This window comes from Pagrus major, chromosome 13, assembly GCF_040436345.1.
Source record: "Pagrus major chromosome 13, Pma_NU_1.0".
In the NCBI taxonomy this organism is placed as follows: domain Eukaryota; kingdom Metazoa; phylum Chordata; class Actinopteri; order Spariformes; family Sparidae; genus Pagrus; species Pagrus major.
This window is the reverse complement of record NC_133227.1, coordinates 4,253,430-4,270,934: the sequence shown is the minus strand read 5'-3', so window position 1 is coordinate 4,270,934 and position 17,505 is coordinate 4,253,430. Positions and strand designations below refer to the sequence as shown.

Below are 17,505 nucleotides of genomic sequence, written 5' to 3'. Positions count from 1 at the left end.
AACACTAAATCCTGATTAGATATACGCTGTCACCTATGACAGGGTTACTTTATGTGTGAACCCGTGGGGTCAGGGTTTGTAATACACTGCCAAATGTGATGAATGATGCAGTGGGACCTATATGTCATCTGCTGCAGACAGTAAAGGTTTTATAGTATATCTAATAACACAGCACAGGGACACTGAACGTTCACCAAAATGACAACTCATTTCATCAATGACATAACAATTAAAAAATAAGTTCAACCAAAGAGTTAAATAACACTCATCTATTCACTCCTACACAGATGGAAAGTCGGGTGAAGTTTTGTAGACTACAAAGCATTTTTGGAGCTTCACAGCAAAGCAGAGTTGCAGCATTCTCATTAAACAACTGAAGCTGCAAAACACCCCAAAAAAGCCCACAAATGGCTCCATCCAGCTCGTCTCACGTAATCCAAACCTTCCCGAAGGCCCAAGATCTGAAATTAATTTGAACAAACGTTGTTTACACCCTTGATATACGTGGTCGAGCTCATACACCCACTGTAGAAGGGGCGTGCGCTACCTTAGCTTAGCGTAGCAGCTACAGTAAAGAATTTGGCTTTCAAAAGTAAATAACGTCTTTTCAAAACAATTTTGGATCTCGGGGGCTTTCTTAGACTTGGATTACGCTGCACAAGTTGTACGGAGCCATTTTATGTATTTTTTTCAGTTGATTTTTAAAAAACAAGTCCCCGTCTACTTCAGTTGTTCAGGAGAATGCTGCAATGCTGTTTTGCTGTGAAGCTCCAGAAATGTTTTGTGGATTACGTAACATGCGACTCCCCATCGGCATGTGGGAAAGTAGATAATGACATAATTTTCATTTTTGGGTGAACTTTTCCTTTAAGCATTTAGTCCAGAGTGGAAAACGACTGTCTGCATACTCAGAATAGCATCGCTGTACACGATGTTCGTCCGCTGTTGATACAGTTGTTTGACTTGACATCCAGAAAATCTAGTTTGCCCTATCGTAAAACAAGAGGCTCTCCATTCTGCATTAGTCAAATTTCACTCATGGGGCTCCGTTTCTTTGATCACCATGTAATGTGACTTGACATTCAGTGTGATGACTCTCAGATGTCTGTTTTTTTTTAATGTTCAGCCGTGTAAGTGCTTATTTGTGGCTGTGACGTGTGCTGCGACCCTTGTGATGTGGTGTGTCCTGGTCAAACATTTCATCCATCACATGTTTTAACTTCACAATCTGATTATGTGATTTCAGAGGAAATGAAATACAGAAGTCATGATAAAAGTGGAAGATAAAGGAATTAATGAAAGTTTGCCACTTTTGTTTTTTATGCTGTTTTTATGCTCAACATCAAAATCTTGTGTTTGCTGTCACCAACAGACTGGGATGTTTTTTAAAGGGCTAGCTCCACCAATTTTACACATTAAAGTGTGTTCAAAGGTCTTGGGTAGTACTACTGCATATGTGGGGGAGAAAAAGTAGTTTAGAGCATTCTGTGGCTCTAGAGGAAGCAGCATGTTATCTGATCAATTTCCCCCAGTGATGTCACTCTTAGTTGCAGTTTGGGTAACGTAGGCACCGTGTTTTGAAAAGGAGGAAGAATGCGAGAATGTAAAAGGCGATCGTTGCTTCTGCTGTATCGACTTTGACCAGTTGTTTTCAAACTGTCTATAATGAGTCAAACAGGAGTGCAAAGCTAGACCAGTGAACTGCTTTTAACAAACCAGTGCCTACATTACCCACAATGCAACTTAGCCACTGAGTGACATCACCAGAGGCATTTCATCAGATTAAATGCAGCTTCCTCTGGAGCCGCTAAAAGCTTTATACTACTTTTTTCACATATGCAGTAGCTCTCCGCAAGACCTGTAACCACACTTTAATGTGTAAAACTGCCTCTTAAGTGTTTGAAATGTGCTTCTGTTTGGGGTAATAACCAGCATCCTCCAGTTGAGGGCCCTCCTAAGTGGAGTCTAATGACATTTGTTGTCTTGTGTTTTTACTTATTTGATTATAGTTTTTACGATTATTAGAATTTCATAAAAAGGAATATCACAATAAAATGAAATGAGAGGCACACTCCCACTCGCAGTAACATACTGAAACGAGATCCAAGAGTTTTGTGAATCATTGCGCCCTTATATTCATAAATCATTAAGTCGTTGATTTACTTGTTTCTGAAGGAGGCGTTTTTATACCTCAACAGCAAGTATGTTATCTGACATGATTTTACACGACTGACTCCAGGATTCGTATACAGATAAAATGCCACTTTCACTGAGGAATTCCTCCTCCTCCTCCTCCTCCTCCTCCTCCTCCTACTCCTCCTCCTTCTGCTCAAAGCACTTTACAGCTTCACTGCAGCAGCTATCGTCAGACAAAGGTGCAAGACTGTCATGACTGGTTGATTAGGTGATAAATTGCAGTGTTGAAGCAAAATCTGAAAAATGGTTTAAGCGTTACCCTCAAGGTGAGCTTCGAAGACTGACGCAAATATTCAACCGCACGTCACCCTCTTGAGGTTTCACCTTTCAGATCTCGATATCTGGCCTCAAACCAACAGATTCGAGAGAAAAGGCCTGCTTCCTGACTCACATTACCCACCATTTACAACCGATACTCCTGTGGCCTACCTTCCTCATCCTCTCATCATTCAAGGCAGCCATGTATTTCATACCACACCACTTTCCTCTGTGGTTCCAGATCAACCATATTCATGCCAATGAGTCATTCACACACACACATATTCAGACATTCATGTTAGCCTCAGCCTGGAGGCAACATCATTTTATCTGATGTGACATTCGCGCAGGCTCAAAACCTGCAGTCTTCAGCTGAGTCACTCTCTATTCTATAAGCACATAAACTCATGCATAGAGGATATCTCCTTTAAATTACACCTTGAAACAACCTCGAAATGGAGCTTACAGTGCAAAAATTACAACCAATCTGCTTCACGATTTGCTGCACAATAAGCTGTTTTACCTGCACCGCTTGTCTAACACCATCTCTGCCTCAGAATTCCAGAGGGTCCTTCTACTTCACGACCAGGTCATCGAAATTCATTTATACCCATTGATTTCTGCACTGCACCTCTCGATAATTGTCTCGGTCCTAAAGCTAATTCAGCAGGTCTCAGGTCGGGCTGTCCTATTCACTTCTCCAGCTTTTCACCCAGGGCGATAATTTCTTGACTGCAGTTTTGTGGCGTCACTTAATGACCTTGGACTGACATCACCCTGCTGCATACAAAACAAAGCAGCCTAAAACTGCTCTTGCTGTCAATTAATGCCTGAGTTATTGGCGTTTAAATGTAGTTCAGCGCAAGTACTCGGTAGGAGAAGCTGCCCTTTGGCTTTTTCTAGGTCTACAACCAATCGCTGTGTCTTAACCAGGCTTATTTTCACCGCAAACCTCTTATCTGTTTTTCTCACATTCCACAACTCCTCTCACTTGTCCTCGCCTCTCATTTCAAGATTTATTTACAAGCATTGTGACTTTCGAAAAGGAGGGTGTCACTCATAGCCGCAGGCCTGGCATCTCTTCCTGACATTTCATTCAAACCATACACGCCTACAAAGCAAATTAAAATTGGTTTCCCTTCTCATCTACTACTCTATTGTAAGACGAGATTAGTGTTGTCAAAATGATACAGAGATTTACGTGAGTTGTGTGGCGTTCAAACCTACAAACACTGTTCGTGATAGTGTAATTGATCTGCTCTAGGGAAAAGGTGTAAATCACTTTAAAGAACATTGTGGTAACCTTTGTTCAAATCGATTTGGTGCTCGTATCATGTGTACTGCAAGGAACCAAGATGAATCCATTATAAGCTGTTTTGAAGCCTTTGATCAGTCTCACATAATCCTCATCAACTGATTGAGTTATGTATGGATAGTTGTCATGAAGTTACACATCCAGCTTTCAGAGTGCTTTTCTTCCATGTTGGCTAAACAGATTGAATTCGAGTATATTCTTGATCTCAGAGATGAAAAACAAAACTCCCCCATGACTTGCTTCCCACCAACTAACATTTACCACTTAAAATCCATTTGCAGCAAATTATAAATCTGTTTTTAATGTCTGGTTAAGTTTAGGCACAAAAATGACTTGGCTAGGTTTAAGGAAAGATTGTGATTTGGAATCAAGTTACTACTTTGGTACGGTGAGGGGAGTTTTCTCATCATGCTTACAGTAATAAAAACCCCACAGTTGATTGTCTGTCAAAAACAGAAAACATACCCCATGTTCAAGTCTAACCTATCATTGCTACCAATCGCCAGAATAAATGTTTGACATTTCAGCAAAACCACAGATAATTTCTAATGGAATGTTTCTGTTGCAACGTTGATTAGGTGGAATTTTTTCTTTCTCTCTTGTCGTAACACTGTGCTCATGCTCTGTTTAGGTTTAGGCACAAAAACTACTTGGTTAGGGTTAGAAAAACAACGTTAGCTGTTTTTGTCGTCATGGTCAGGGATGGAGATGGTCCGACTTCCTGTGGAAAAAATAGTCGGTTTTGTGGCGACAAAACTAGCTCCAAATATCCCCAGGTCTCCTGGACAAAAATTTTCTTTGCCACAAAAATGGATGGAAATATCCAGTGGTGTGACTTGAATGACATTTGGTTGTTTGGCAGCCCTGTTGGCTATTATAATGCCACCACCGTCCCCTCCACCTAAAGATGTGAAAGCTAATAGTCATATAATGTGAACGTGATAAGACATGTTTGCTACAAATTTCAACCTTGGAATGCAGAAATGTTAACTGCTAACATTATATCCTGGAGACCGGGCTGTTTGTTGACTATCGACTCTGGTCACCTGACTTCCTCCTTTGCTCCTGTCATAATTACTATGGACACTAGAGGGCTTTGCCACTTGAATTTAAACATATGTCCTTTTGGGGCTGCACAGATTCTGATTCTGACATTTTTCTGAAGATGATATATTTTACGCATCCTCGAACGTACGAGGGTCCGTTCGGTTCTGCGTGACATACATTTCGCCATCAGAGAATGCGTGCCTAGTCACAGCAGTGTACATGTCAGCTCCAGGCCTTCGGAGGACAGTCCCACGTGTTGTGTTTTAAGCCAGAAGCACTGCTGGCAGAGTTTGAAGCCAAGTCACGGCAGTAGCTGGCGACCGCTTTTTCCACTACGTCACTCAGATGCCTTAATCGGTGTCCTACCTTACCGACTTTAACTAACTGTAGCATTAGTTCTTGCCTGATAATCAGACTAAAAAGCCCATTTTATTTACTCCAATCTTGAGGTCGGGACCAGTCTACTTAACTTCAGCCTGACTGGTTGAAATTTGGACCATAAACTACATAAAACTACTACTATGCGTCTGTTATGGTGAATACATCGGCACAAACTGTACTTCTCCTGAATCTGTCTTCAGTGTACAAAATTGCATCCTTCCTCTTGAGACACAACTGAAAGCTAATTTTGAGAACTTACAGAGTTATATAGTTCCCTTTTCTTTGCTTTTAAATGACTTTTAAGAGTTCAGTTCGCCCTCTAGGAGCCATTGAACCCCCTGACCTTGCTCAACAGCACAGTGGTAGCTGGTGAAGAAGGATCAAGTGTTACATCAGCTTCCCTATTCACATTTTCACAGACAGTCTGAGGATTCAAACTGGTATCTCTCAAGTCAGAAGGCCACCTCTTTAACCTCGAGGCTAATCGTCGCCCCTGTTATGCCCGTGTATGGCAGCAATGTGCATTCCACTGCGGTGAGGCCAGTGGCGTGTTGGTGTTTCCACACTTTCTTTAAAACCCTGATGGAATGAGAAAAAAAAAAAAAAATGGCTCCGCTGTCAAAAAGGTCGGGCGCCACTGCTCTGCGAAAAATTAGGTGTAGAAATGTTAAAAAGATCTTGTGACAGTGAGATAAGGATTAAAAAAAAAAGAGCACAGAGTGATGTGTTTGTTTTAGCTTGTTTGGTGTCAAATGTGACAAATGTGTTGTTCAGTCTCATTAATTTCAGCTGCCTTCTGTACTGGCAGGTCAGAGGTGAGATATGAGTTATCAGTTGTACCTGAACACCAAACCTCAACCCTTACTTCATATTTACATAGTTACACACCCTCATTCCTCAAAGTCAAAGAACACCTCCATAGTGCTCCACTGAGCAGCTCCACTGCAGCGCTTTATGGCGTAAATGCCTTGCGCATGTAAAAAGATGGGAATTGTAGTTTTCTTCTTCTTCTTCTTCTTAGTCGTCTTCTTCTTTCTTCTACAGTCGCCCAAAACGGAGAAACCCAATAGCTTTAGAGAGGTCTGTTAGCATTTTTACTCAGCCGGCTGCAATCTGCAACCTCACACCGACCGGTAGATGCCACTAAATCCTGCACACATGACCTTTAACTAATAATGAGTTACCGCTTCCTAAACGAAACACTAAGAAGCTGCACTTGACTAGTTGTAAACTCAGTTAGTCTTCAGATGATAAAGTAAAAGTCATGCAGCTGTTCTCATTTCCTGAAAGGTGATGAAACAACAGTGTAACACATTTCTGTAGTTTGTTCACATGGTAACACTATCCTCAAACACAAATAAAAAATTAAAAAAACAGAACTATAAATAATTTAGAGATGATTCTGCTCTGTTTGGTAGTGATGTTTGCTGTGGATACCATAGAGGGGAACCAGGGTAAAAATGTCATGCAGGGACACAGAAGCTGGCACTTCATGGTAATGGTCGCTTGAGATAAACTCAGGCAGATGTGTCAAGTAGTGTGAGACTCAAAGAGCTCACTTATGCATGCTAGTGTTGAAATAAATATGAGTGTTGAAATAATAAACACGTTTGGTAATTATCATCATCTAAACTACAGCAGAGATCACAGCCGCTGTCCCGCAGAGACTCAAGTGCTGCAACTCCATCAACACTTTTAATACTGAGGGCATTATAAAGAGGAAGTGTGGTGCTGTAACACTGTCTTGATTAGCTATTTAATATAAATATGACTCGAGAATTTCTGAGGAGCAGTTTTCTAATGCTTTTATTTTGAAAATTGTAAAAATGAAAGAATAAAAAACGAATATACCACCATGTGGACAGACTTATTTACTGTGTCATTTCCACTTAAATCCAAACTTGTTTCACAAGAATTTGCAACCCCCCTGTGTCAAAACTTATACACACAGTTTCCTGTTAAAATATCAAAAAGGAAGGGGAAAAGGATGTCTTTTGTTTGACCTCCCTCTGCGATGAACTTTCCTTATTTGGAAATTCTCTCTGATTTCTTAACTCCTGTTCTGTCTTGACCTACACTCCATCTGACCCCAGCCACCGTAATCTCCCCTGTTTGACTCCATCTGGACATTTTTTCTTCATTTTTGTTCTAAAAAAGTACTTCCTGTTGTTTCTTATAATCTCTTTCTCTCACCAGACCTAACGTTGTTCTTCTGCATCCTCCTCCTTCCTGCTTTTATTCACCATCTCCTGCCTTTTCCTGAGTCAGTTCATGCTGAACAGCTTAGTCGGTACTCAAGCGAAAACAGCATAAACAAAACCTTGGCAGGAGATAGTGATAGGCCTCCTCTGAATCCCCCTTGTTTCTCTCGTTCCATCCAACCAGGCAAGAGCCTGGCCAGGAAAAATCCAGACTTTATCCCCACCCATCATCAATCCCTCCCATCATTTTCTCTCCTCCCACCTTTGGGCAGATTGCCTACTTTTTTCTTTTTTTTTTTTTTTTGCAGACTTTACTACATCTGCTTATCTCTGTGTGGAGCACAGCTCAAGTTTAAAACAAACATAGCTATGTGATGTGCTATAGTTACCTGCAGAAACTCAAACATGTTTGTTGAGGGTTGCTATGTACATGAGATAATCTCTTGTTCTGTTTACCAGGTGCCACCAGGCTGTAAAGAATCATACAGCACAGTGATTTTAGCACATTGTGCGATCAATAGCATTATCAGTAGATGTGGACAAAGTCTGCTACTATCTCAGTTAATCTATTCATCACACAAGAGGCTTCTTTCCAGGTGAAGCGAACTTTATTTCAAAATCATTGTTATTATAAACGTTGTATTAAACTCTGAAAAGAAGGTTCAACATATTGATTAGAAATGAGTAAAACGAGAGCATCTAACCAATTGTGCAATGGAGCAGGTAAAACACACATGACTTTATTTTCATAGTTTTTCTTCAAACTGTTTAAAACCAGGCACTAAACTTTATAAACTGGTACTTGATAAGGTGGTTTTGCTTGATGTAGCCTATTAACAAAATCTGTGCTCACCATGTTGCCACATTTCAATTATTTCCAGTACACAATAAATGAGACTCAGACTTGCTTGAGATCAGCTATTCATCACATATAACAATCGAGTTTGTCTTTATCAATTATTGTTTTGGGGGAAAAGTTGTATGGTAGCTGTGCAGTTCTGCTTGGAGGTGCATTCAAGGACATGCTGACACTCAAGAATTGGTAACTATGTTGTCAGGAGAGCAATGCTGCAGATTAAAAAAAGCAATCAAGGTCTGAAAATTAATTTTGTTGTTTCATCCATTAAAAATACTCAAATGTCAGAAATCACAGTCTCCTTGAATGTATCATTCACAATTCATAAACACTGAATGTGATGGATTACTGCTCTTGAGCAAGTAACAAGTCTCTGCAAGTTGTTTTGTTTGTTTTTTATAGTGAACTGAAAAGAAGTGAAACCTGTGGATGTCTGAAAGGTAATGTGAGGCACATTGGATTTTTTTGTTAGCAGGTTAAAACATGCAAAACAACTGAAATGATTCTTAAAGAAAAAATATATTTTACAATTTACTCTGTTTGTCTAATTGTTTACTCGTACTGTTAAAGGTGTGTGTCTTGTACTGTATATGTGCACATTTTCCTGTTGGTCCCGTTTTGGTCCAGTTTAGCCTTGAAAAAAGTCAGGTTACATTCCTCCTCATGGTAAAGGTAAGAGTCAGAGTTTCTCAGTCCTCGTCAGCCTTTGAGAGGACAGAGGAAGGAGCGTCTCCGCGGGGTTCGTTCAGGGGTTGTTGTTGATGATCTGCCTGGGTCGTCCGTAGCCCGTCATTCCAGCCTGAGATGCTCCTGCATTTGTGCCCATTTGCAGGCCGATGATATTTTTGCCTTCGTTCAGCTGTTCGTCTGAGAAGTCTCTTCTGTTCTCTTGGGCCTTCCTGCACACACACAAACACACAGATCTCTCAGTCCACAGTGTCATTCCTCAGCACTGAAATGAAACCTCCTTTGTTTGAGCAACTTTCCACAGAGAGACCAAGTCACACTTACTTGTGGAACCAGTTGGGGTCTCCTTTGTAGCACCCATCACCCTTTGTTACAGCCAAACTGCCCAGAGCCATCAGGGTCCTCTGGACAGCAGCCAGGTCCTTGCCTGTAGACATGCAACAATCTCACATGAATGGAGCTCACACCAAACATAAGGACCAGATCTGTGCTCTTCACCACTGAATACAGCTTCACTCCCCTTACTTATACTGCAAAATACTGTTGTTATGAGTTCTGCTTGTTGTCTTACTTTCAAAGAGGTCCACAGTCTGAAACATATCAGTTTTGGTGATTCCATATTTTTCTGCAGCTTGCAGGAACAGAGATATTTGTTCCATCTGCTTGAAGGCCATGCTGGACTTCTTGACGTTCTTGATCGGCTTGTTGGGTCCAGAAAGGCTGTTGATGAGCTCAGAAAGCACCTACACACACAGAGAAAAGGCAGGTCCCTCTAGTTCTAATCTACATAATGTGAATTTCACTTTTGTATTTACGTATGCAGGGCCAACACTCACACATCCGTCCTTGAGCCAGACTTGGATGCCAGTCTTGCCTGGCTCAGGCTCGCCAACTCCAGGCCCACACTGGGCGATGATCCACTGCACCAGCCTTTCCTCCAGTTCCGGGTCGTATTTCTTATCAATCTTGTTCTGCACCTCTCGGGTCAGACCATAGGAGGGACCTCTGTTTGCCATGTTGATCCTGTTGGGAGGGAAAGTTGGTGTTAGATACGCAGGTAGCTGAGCAAACTTTACTCCTTGGCATCGTATCGTGTCCTTTTCAATATGGATATTAAACAGATGTAACAACATTCACCCTCAGACCTGGCCTGCAATCAGAACAAATAGGATTTTAGTTGCTCTCTTCCTCATGTGTGCGGGAATGTTTCTATTGTGAGTTCTGTTTTTTTATGAGAACCTTTAGGTTTCCGAATGAGCGACCACATTATGGCTGGTGCTCACATGTTCATTGGATGACTTTGGTTAAAGTAAGAGTTGGTTTAAGCCAAGTCAGGGTACGTGTTGAAATCAGGCATCTAGTGCTGATGGTTAAAGAAATAGTTTGACATTTATATGAAGCTGCGACAATAAGTTGAGCGAAAGAAAATTAATCATCAGCTATTTGGACAGTTGATTAGTCATTTCAGTCAATTTTCAAGCAAATATGTCAAAAAATTGTTGGCATTTGCTGTAGGTTGGACAAAAGAAGCTATTTAAAGACATGGCTTTGGGTTCTGAGAAGTTATGTTGAGCATTTATCGCATTTTTTTGGCATTTTATAGACCAAAAGATTGATTTATTGTGGGAAAAAAATCAGCAGATTAATCAACAATAAGAAATAATTGTTAGTTTGCAACCCTTGAGGAATACAATATTTGGCTTTCTGTTGGAGAGTTAGATGAGAAGATTGATGTAAAGCTACAGCCAGGAGCTTGTTAGCCTAGCTTAGCATACAGACTGGAAAAAGGGGGCGACAGCTTCCCTGTCTTTATCTGAAGGTAACAAGGTTTGCTAACCAGCACCTCCAAAGCTTACGAATGAACACATTAAGTCTTGTTCGTTTAAGCACTGTAAAAAACCCAAAGTGTAAAAACAACGGTTCAACTCCAAGAAGTCACTGCTCCCCACCAAAGAATAGCACGGCACATAAAAAACTGTGAGATGTCATTTTTACACTTGAGATATCACATGTGATTGATTGAGAAGTGTTGGTATGTGTTTTTGTTAGCTTTAGACAGAACCAGGCTAGCTGTTTCCCCCGTTTCCAATCTTTATGCTATGCTAAGCTAAGCTAAGTGGCTGCTGCCTGTAGCCTTATATTCAACAGACAAATATGGAAGTGGTATTTAATCTTCTGAACTCTCCCTTTCAGGCTCCAATTAGATGATGTGTATAAATGTTTGTCTGTTTTTCTATAATAGAGCAGAGCACATTTAATTATAGGGGGATTCCTCATCTTCTTTATTAACCATAATGGAAAGATGTGCACATGTTTTAACTACCAACTTGTGTGTTGAACACTGACAGACTGAAGCATTGTATTTCTGTTATCCAGACCACGTCAGCTGCATTGATTAACAAGGTTAAAACCGACGTTAAAAAAGTTAAATGTCTTCAACAATTACAACCCTGCTGTTCTCTGTAAGCAATTATGGTCGGCCTGTGTGACTTATTAATGCAGTACGAGCTTCCTGTCAGCTTCAGCAGGACCGCCCCACTCCCTGCATCCTGTTTGCTCGTTCAGCTGTCACTTCCTTCCTCCCTCCACTGACAAAGGTAACTATGTATATACAGACTCTAAACAAAACAACACACTACTGCTCACCATGGGAACGGCCTTTAAGTAAAAGAAAAAAGAAAAAAAAACTTGTGAAATCATGAAAGTATGAGCGGTGCGTGATAACATGCTGTAGTTATTGCTTTTACAGATCCGAATTACTGAGTTACACAACGCAGTCTGACATGACTGAATTTCCAGGGAAGCAGATAACATATGGAGATGTTTATAGCTGATAGGAAAAATCTCCTGCTCTTACTTTTCTCCACCTCCTGCCCAAGTATGCACACACAAATGCTGCTCCTGCTGCATTTCAAAAAGGCTGGCGATACCACAAAGGATTACATTTGTGCAAGAATCTGTGTTTTATATTCGCAGGCAAGCTGGATTTAATAGACAGCATGAAGCACATTTGTCCTTCGAGAGGAAAAAAAGGCACACCTACTACATCTCTTGCAAAACAGAGGCTTGTCAGTCTTACACAATATGTGTTGATAGTTTGACAAATCATCGTTGTGTCTAACAGCTCCGCAGCAGCCATAGATCACACTTGTGTCTCTGTTCATTGTCTGAGGTCACAGTGGTTATAGAGAAGCATCTCCCTGTCCGCTGAGTTATTCCAAAACCAGCAACAAGGGTGAAGTAAATAACTAAACATCCGAACTCTTGAGCACTCTCTTTCTCAATCGCACGAGTTCCATCTGTGGTGTCCCTGCACGCCCAGAGAGCATCCAGCTGCTGCGAACATCAGGACTTATCTCTGCATGTAGGCATGATGAAGTCAAAGAAAGCTACTCTTTCAGATGAACCTTCTGCACTTTGATCTCTGATTACACACCACTGATTTGATGTCACAAGATTATGTCATGCCTCCCTGCACTGCACATTTCAAGCACATCTCCGTTTGTAGGATTTTACAGTCAACACGACTGTATAGTAGCATAATGTGCATCCGGGCGGGGTGTTTGTGCGCAGGTGTTTGAGTGTGTGTTTTCTGGATTATGTAGATGTGTGCACTTTAGAAATTATCTGGGTGCAACCTGGTGTTTACTGGGAACATCCTGTAATCATAGAGTCACACAAACCAACCCCCCACAAGAACCAAGATGTCGATAAACAGATGTGAGGTAACCACGGTGATTGCTAAATATGGGATCTAAGTATGGGTATCATAAATTGGTTGATGCATTACTCATACGTGTTTCACAGTTTTTCATTTAAAATCAATATATTTGAAAACGAGTCATAAACACCACCTGGATGTGTCTAAATGTGCAGCTTTTATGAATGAACCTTTGCTCTGTGTACTTCACTGTTCAACATAATGTGACCGTTGTTATGTACTCATCACTCAAACTTACTGTATAATAACTATATTTTGTTATATTTATGGGTTTTTTAACTTTATTATGAACTGCTTCAGGTGCAGTAAAAACCACATTGTAATCTTTTATTTTTACTAATATCATTCAAACTAAAATAAAGTGGAAAACCCACTGTGTAATGACTTAACTGTATTATTTTCTCATTCAATTATTATTTCTGAGCATACATGAGCTTTTCCATTAAAGGAGACCTATTATGTGTTTTAATTTTTTCCCCTCTCTTCAGTGTCTTATGTAGATTCTTGCGTTTTCTGAGGACTAAAGCGTATAAACCTTTTCTACTAGACACCCAAAATGAGCATAATGTGTCTCCTTCAATCCTCTACCTCTACACGCACTTTTATAATACCTGACTGCCATTCTGAGCAAACACTCCTCACATCTTCTATGTTCGCCCACTGATCGGCTCCGGTACGTCCCATTTGAGGGTTAAGTGTCTTACTCAGATGCAACTCCAGTAGTTGCCGTTATCGTCGTCATCCTCAACCCCCCCGCCCAAATTCTTCAACTTATGTATCATAGTAACTCACTGTCATCCGGTTCATTCTTGCGTCAGTGGTTACTTCCTGAGTCAATTCAATACCATCCTTACTCATAGTTTGACTTCTGATTCATTTTGAGCAGCAAACGGCTGAAAGGTCATTCTGAAACCTTTGCGATGGATCTAACGGTTAAACTAGTTCACGTGATTATTTCTTACAGTGTTCCTCAAACTGCTGTTGATCCAGACTGTTAATCCAGCATCCTGTGTTCCACCCTTATCACTGAAGATAGTGACACCACCTGAAGTCCCTGTCTTTAGTTATCTTATAGTCAAAAGTGCTTACATGCACATAAAACTTTAGCATGGTTTATAAATGGGACACACACACACACACGCATGACTTCTGCTGCCATATCTTGAAACAGCAGGCTGCTGTTCAGACCGGAAAATGACATAGTATTAGACCGTAATGGCCACATGTTGATGAGAGATTTCACAGAGGCTGAGCCTAGTATCCCTCCCTGAAGCTGTGAGGCCTATTGAGAGGAGTGCTGAGAACAGAGGTAGATAAGAAACAGGATTTCACAACACAAGAATATACAGAGTAGTGGCTCAGTCAGAAGACATCTGATCCACACAGAAGGCACTAAACATTAACCCAGCGTTCAGTCTGTGTCAAACATGAGCGAGAGCGAAGGAGACAGAGAGCGAGGGTGGGGTGTGTGATACATTACACTTCTTTTTTCATGTTTCCTGCCGAGCCAACAAAGAAATCTTTTGACTGCCAGTGAGCAACCAGAAAACTGAGATTGATGAATGAGGAGAAAACAAGAGCAGGAGTGTTCACTTACTTTGTGTGGTAGCCTTCAGGTGAATACAGGTAGGTTTGGGCTCTTGCTGCTGCTGTGTTCCCGCTCTTCTTCTATCTTACAACACAGCGCAGAGTGCACCGTACAAGACTGCCAACATAAATACAGCAAACACCCCTTGTCTGAAATATATGACTTCACCACATTCAACAGAAAATAGGGAGAGAGAGAGAGAGATAGGGAGGGAGAGTGAGAGAGAGATACGCCTTCAGGTCCTCTTATTTCACTCTATGACCCGCCCCTTTGCTCTTTCTCTTTTTCCCCACTCAAATTGTAATTCCTTATTTAGGAGAAGGACGGGAAGGAAAGAGAGAGGCATGTGACTGGAGAGCTTGGTGTGGTCACTGAAAAGAATTCTCCAGATTTCTGCCTCAACCACAAAAGAACGAGACAGGATTAGGAGGGAGGGATGATAAAATCCTGGAGAACAGCGCAGTCTGAGGGAGCACAGGAAGGGAGTTACAGTAATTAGAGAGCAGTGGAGCACATGTAGGAGATTATTTATTGCCTTAATTCAACAATGTTTGTGTCTGAAAGTGAAACAGACAGCAGGCAGCTGTGGAATGTAAATCCCCTCCTCTCTGTCGAGTTTCATATCAACACACAATAAACAGGGAGAAGAGGGACAAGTCAGGACCTGGAGGGGATTTGAAACATAACGATGACATCACATGCGATAACAATGTGAGGATTTGGCAGCGAGTGAAGGCACTGACTGAGCCCATTAGTTATCAATATGTGCTGTAGGTGTTAAGAAGTGCAGGGGGACGTTCACGCCAGCCATGTTTTGTGTCATTTATGAGTCTGATGTTTAACCACCATGACACCTACAGGGTTAATGATTGTCAAAAACCGCGAGTAGTTTCGTTGCAGGGGAATATTTCCTCTTTCCTGCTCACAAGCTGCACTTGCATGATAGTTTCAGAGCAGTCATATGCCAGCTGTACTTCAGCTGTCACTAGTGTTGTAAAAAGTACCCAAAAGGCATACTTGAGTAAAAGTAAAGATGTCTTGTTAGAATATTACTTTTGTAAAAGTGTAAGTTACCCATATGTATAGTACTTGAGTAAAATTCTTTGAGTGCCTGATATTAAATGTACTTAAATATCAAAAGTAATTTCCTAGCAATAAATGTACTTAGGCATCAAAAAGTAAAAGTAAATTATACATATATTGATCTGTTTGTATATACTGTATACTATAGGTCGACTGATAATTAGCCAATTATCAGAATCAATATTTAGCTTTTTTTAAATTATTGGAATCTGTGTTATGTCATCCGATTGCTGACCATTTAAATGAATTTAAAAATGTGCTGCTTTGGATCTGATGCAGCACACAATCCACAAAGCAACTGGTAACTTAAGTAGTCCGATGAATGTAGCAAAATGTCCTGGTGTGGAAGTATAAAGTAGCAGAAAATGGAATTACTCAAATAAAGTGCAAAAACCTCAAAACTGTACTTAAGTACAGTACTTGAATAAATGTACTTGGCTACATTCCATCAGCACTCATCACTTTTTCAATTCATCATTTGAGCTTTGTTAAATTTTGATTAAATCACATTCTGTGTAATCAGTCAACTTCAAAACAGCACAAAATGGAGGAGATGAGGAACACGTGATGAAGTCTCCAACTACTTTTCATTCTTTGTAGTTATACATGGAGAATCTTTTTAAATTTAATTATCATACAGTAAATTATTAAACAAAAATAACACAAAAATTTGTATCGTATTTCATTTTCTTTCTCGGTTTGATTTGTTTTATTTTGAATTTTTTAAATCTTCCATATTTCAGACCCTTTTAAATAATAATCTAAAAAAATCTGGGTCTCTACTCCAGGATCAGTTTTCATCTTGGACTGCAATCAAAAATTGTTTCAAGCATCGATTATTTTCTTGACAGCAGCATTTAGTTTATAAAATGTCAGAACATATATATTTTTTAAATGCTCATCAAAAGTTCATGTATTTACACTGTTTTTTCTTTTTCTGACCAACAATCCAAAACCCAGAAATTCAAGTTATTTTTCATAGAAGGCTGAGAAAACAGGCAAATAATTAAAAGTTAGGAGCTGGGACCAGAGAATATATCGACATTATTGCTTAAAAATGATAATCTAAATAAAATGTCCTTTCGATCAAATAATTATTTGTTATCTATTTTAATATTGAAGCAATCATGAACAACAATGGATGCACTTTGATTGGATTGAAACTTTCTAATCCTGATACTATTATCACTTTTTCTATCTGACAGCCATTATTCCTGTAAATAATCACACAGCTGACCCCTGCTACTCTTAATCTAATCATATAGGATCATGTTTTTTTTTGTTTTTTTTACAATTAATCCAATTAACCTCTTCAACATGGAGCTAACACAGGATCATCACTGCAACTCCATTTGGGTTTTTTAAAATTTCCTTCAGAAAAAACATCACATTAAATTGCTGCACATGAATGCAGAAACAATTGTAATTCAATAATATAACAGTGATAAAGATACAATACTCCGAAAGGATGCATTCTTCATACTATTATACTCCTGCTGTGTAAGGTTTTGAATCCAGGGCTTTAACTTGTAATGGAGCATTTTCACACTAAGGTTTTATTATTTGTGAAGGATTTGAGTTTCTCTTCCACTACTGGCAACAGTCCAGTTGAATATCCCATGAACTTGTTGACATTGTGGGGTGGAGAGTGAGAGGGGTGTTACTCGGAGGCCTGCTCATGTTTAACCAGATGGCAGATAGCTGTGTGCGTGGGGGGGAGACATGGGAAATATTATCCAGCAAACATGTTAATGGTGAAAATACACAGATGAGAAATTCCACATGTGGTTGAACTCTGAGCGAGGGGGAAACACACCCAACTTTTCTTCCCACTTTTCTTTAGCTGAAGTAACATTAACAGCTCATTCTTTCTGCCTTTGCCTTTTTCTCACTCGAGCCAGATGTTTCACCTGTCCTGAACTCGATGGTGAACATCAGTCAAACCTTTTCTCATATTTAAACTTCGTGTGTCCAAAACGCTAAGTTTGCAGGAAATACAGCTTGTTTTGCAGCTTTTTATAATCCAGATGCTGATCAGCTTCCCGATGAGTCTCTACAGGCTGCACTACAGCAACATCTGGTGGCTCAGGGGGGCAGATAGCAGGGGATGTCCACGCACTGCTTCTTCTTCTGTGGTTTAATTGTAACACAGCTAAAAGCAGCATTGCTTTT

At 40.3% G+C, this 17,505-nt stretch overlaps 1 protein-coding gene across 1 annotated transcript; it reads right to left on the bottom strand.

Annotated features, from left to right (window-relative positions):
- Window positions 1-7,984: 7,984 nt before the first annotated feature.
- On the bottom strand, window positions 7,985-14,468 carry LOC141007006 (transgelin-like). The gene is made up of 5 exons (XM_073479325.1): window positions 14,260-14,468; window positions 9,778-9,964; window positions 9,513-9,684; window positions 9,266-9,368; window positions 7,985-9,153 (listed from the first exon to the last, which is right to left on the bottom strand). The coding sequence occupies exons 2-5, from the start codon at window positions 9,955-9,957 to the stop codon at window positions 9,000-9,002; spliced, it is 609 nt and encodes a 202-aa protein (XP_073335426.1). The 5' UTR covers window positions 9,958-9,964; window positions 14,260-14,468; the 3' UTR covers window positions 7,985-8,999.
- Between the last annotated feature and the right edge of the window lie 3,037 nt (window positions 14,469-17,505).

Bases quoted from the DNA above. Each gene is read 5' to 3' on its own strand.
- LOC141007006 (XM_073479325.1), bottom strand. From the start codon at position 9,957: ATGGCAAACAGAGGTCCCTCCTATGGTCTGACCCGAGAGGTGCAGAAC. The intron at 9,685-9,777 runs GTGAGTGTTGGC...CTGTGTGTGTAG, and splicing joins TCTGGCTCAAGGACGGATGT to GTGCTTTCTGAGCTCATCAA. The intron at 9,154-9,265 runs GTAAGTGTGACT...GTGTGTGTGCAG, and splicing joins GACCCCAACTGGTTCCACAA to GAAGGCCCAAGAGAACAGAA.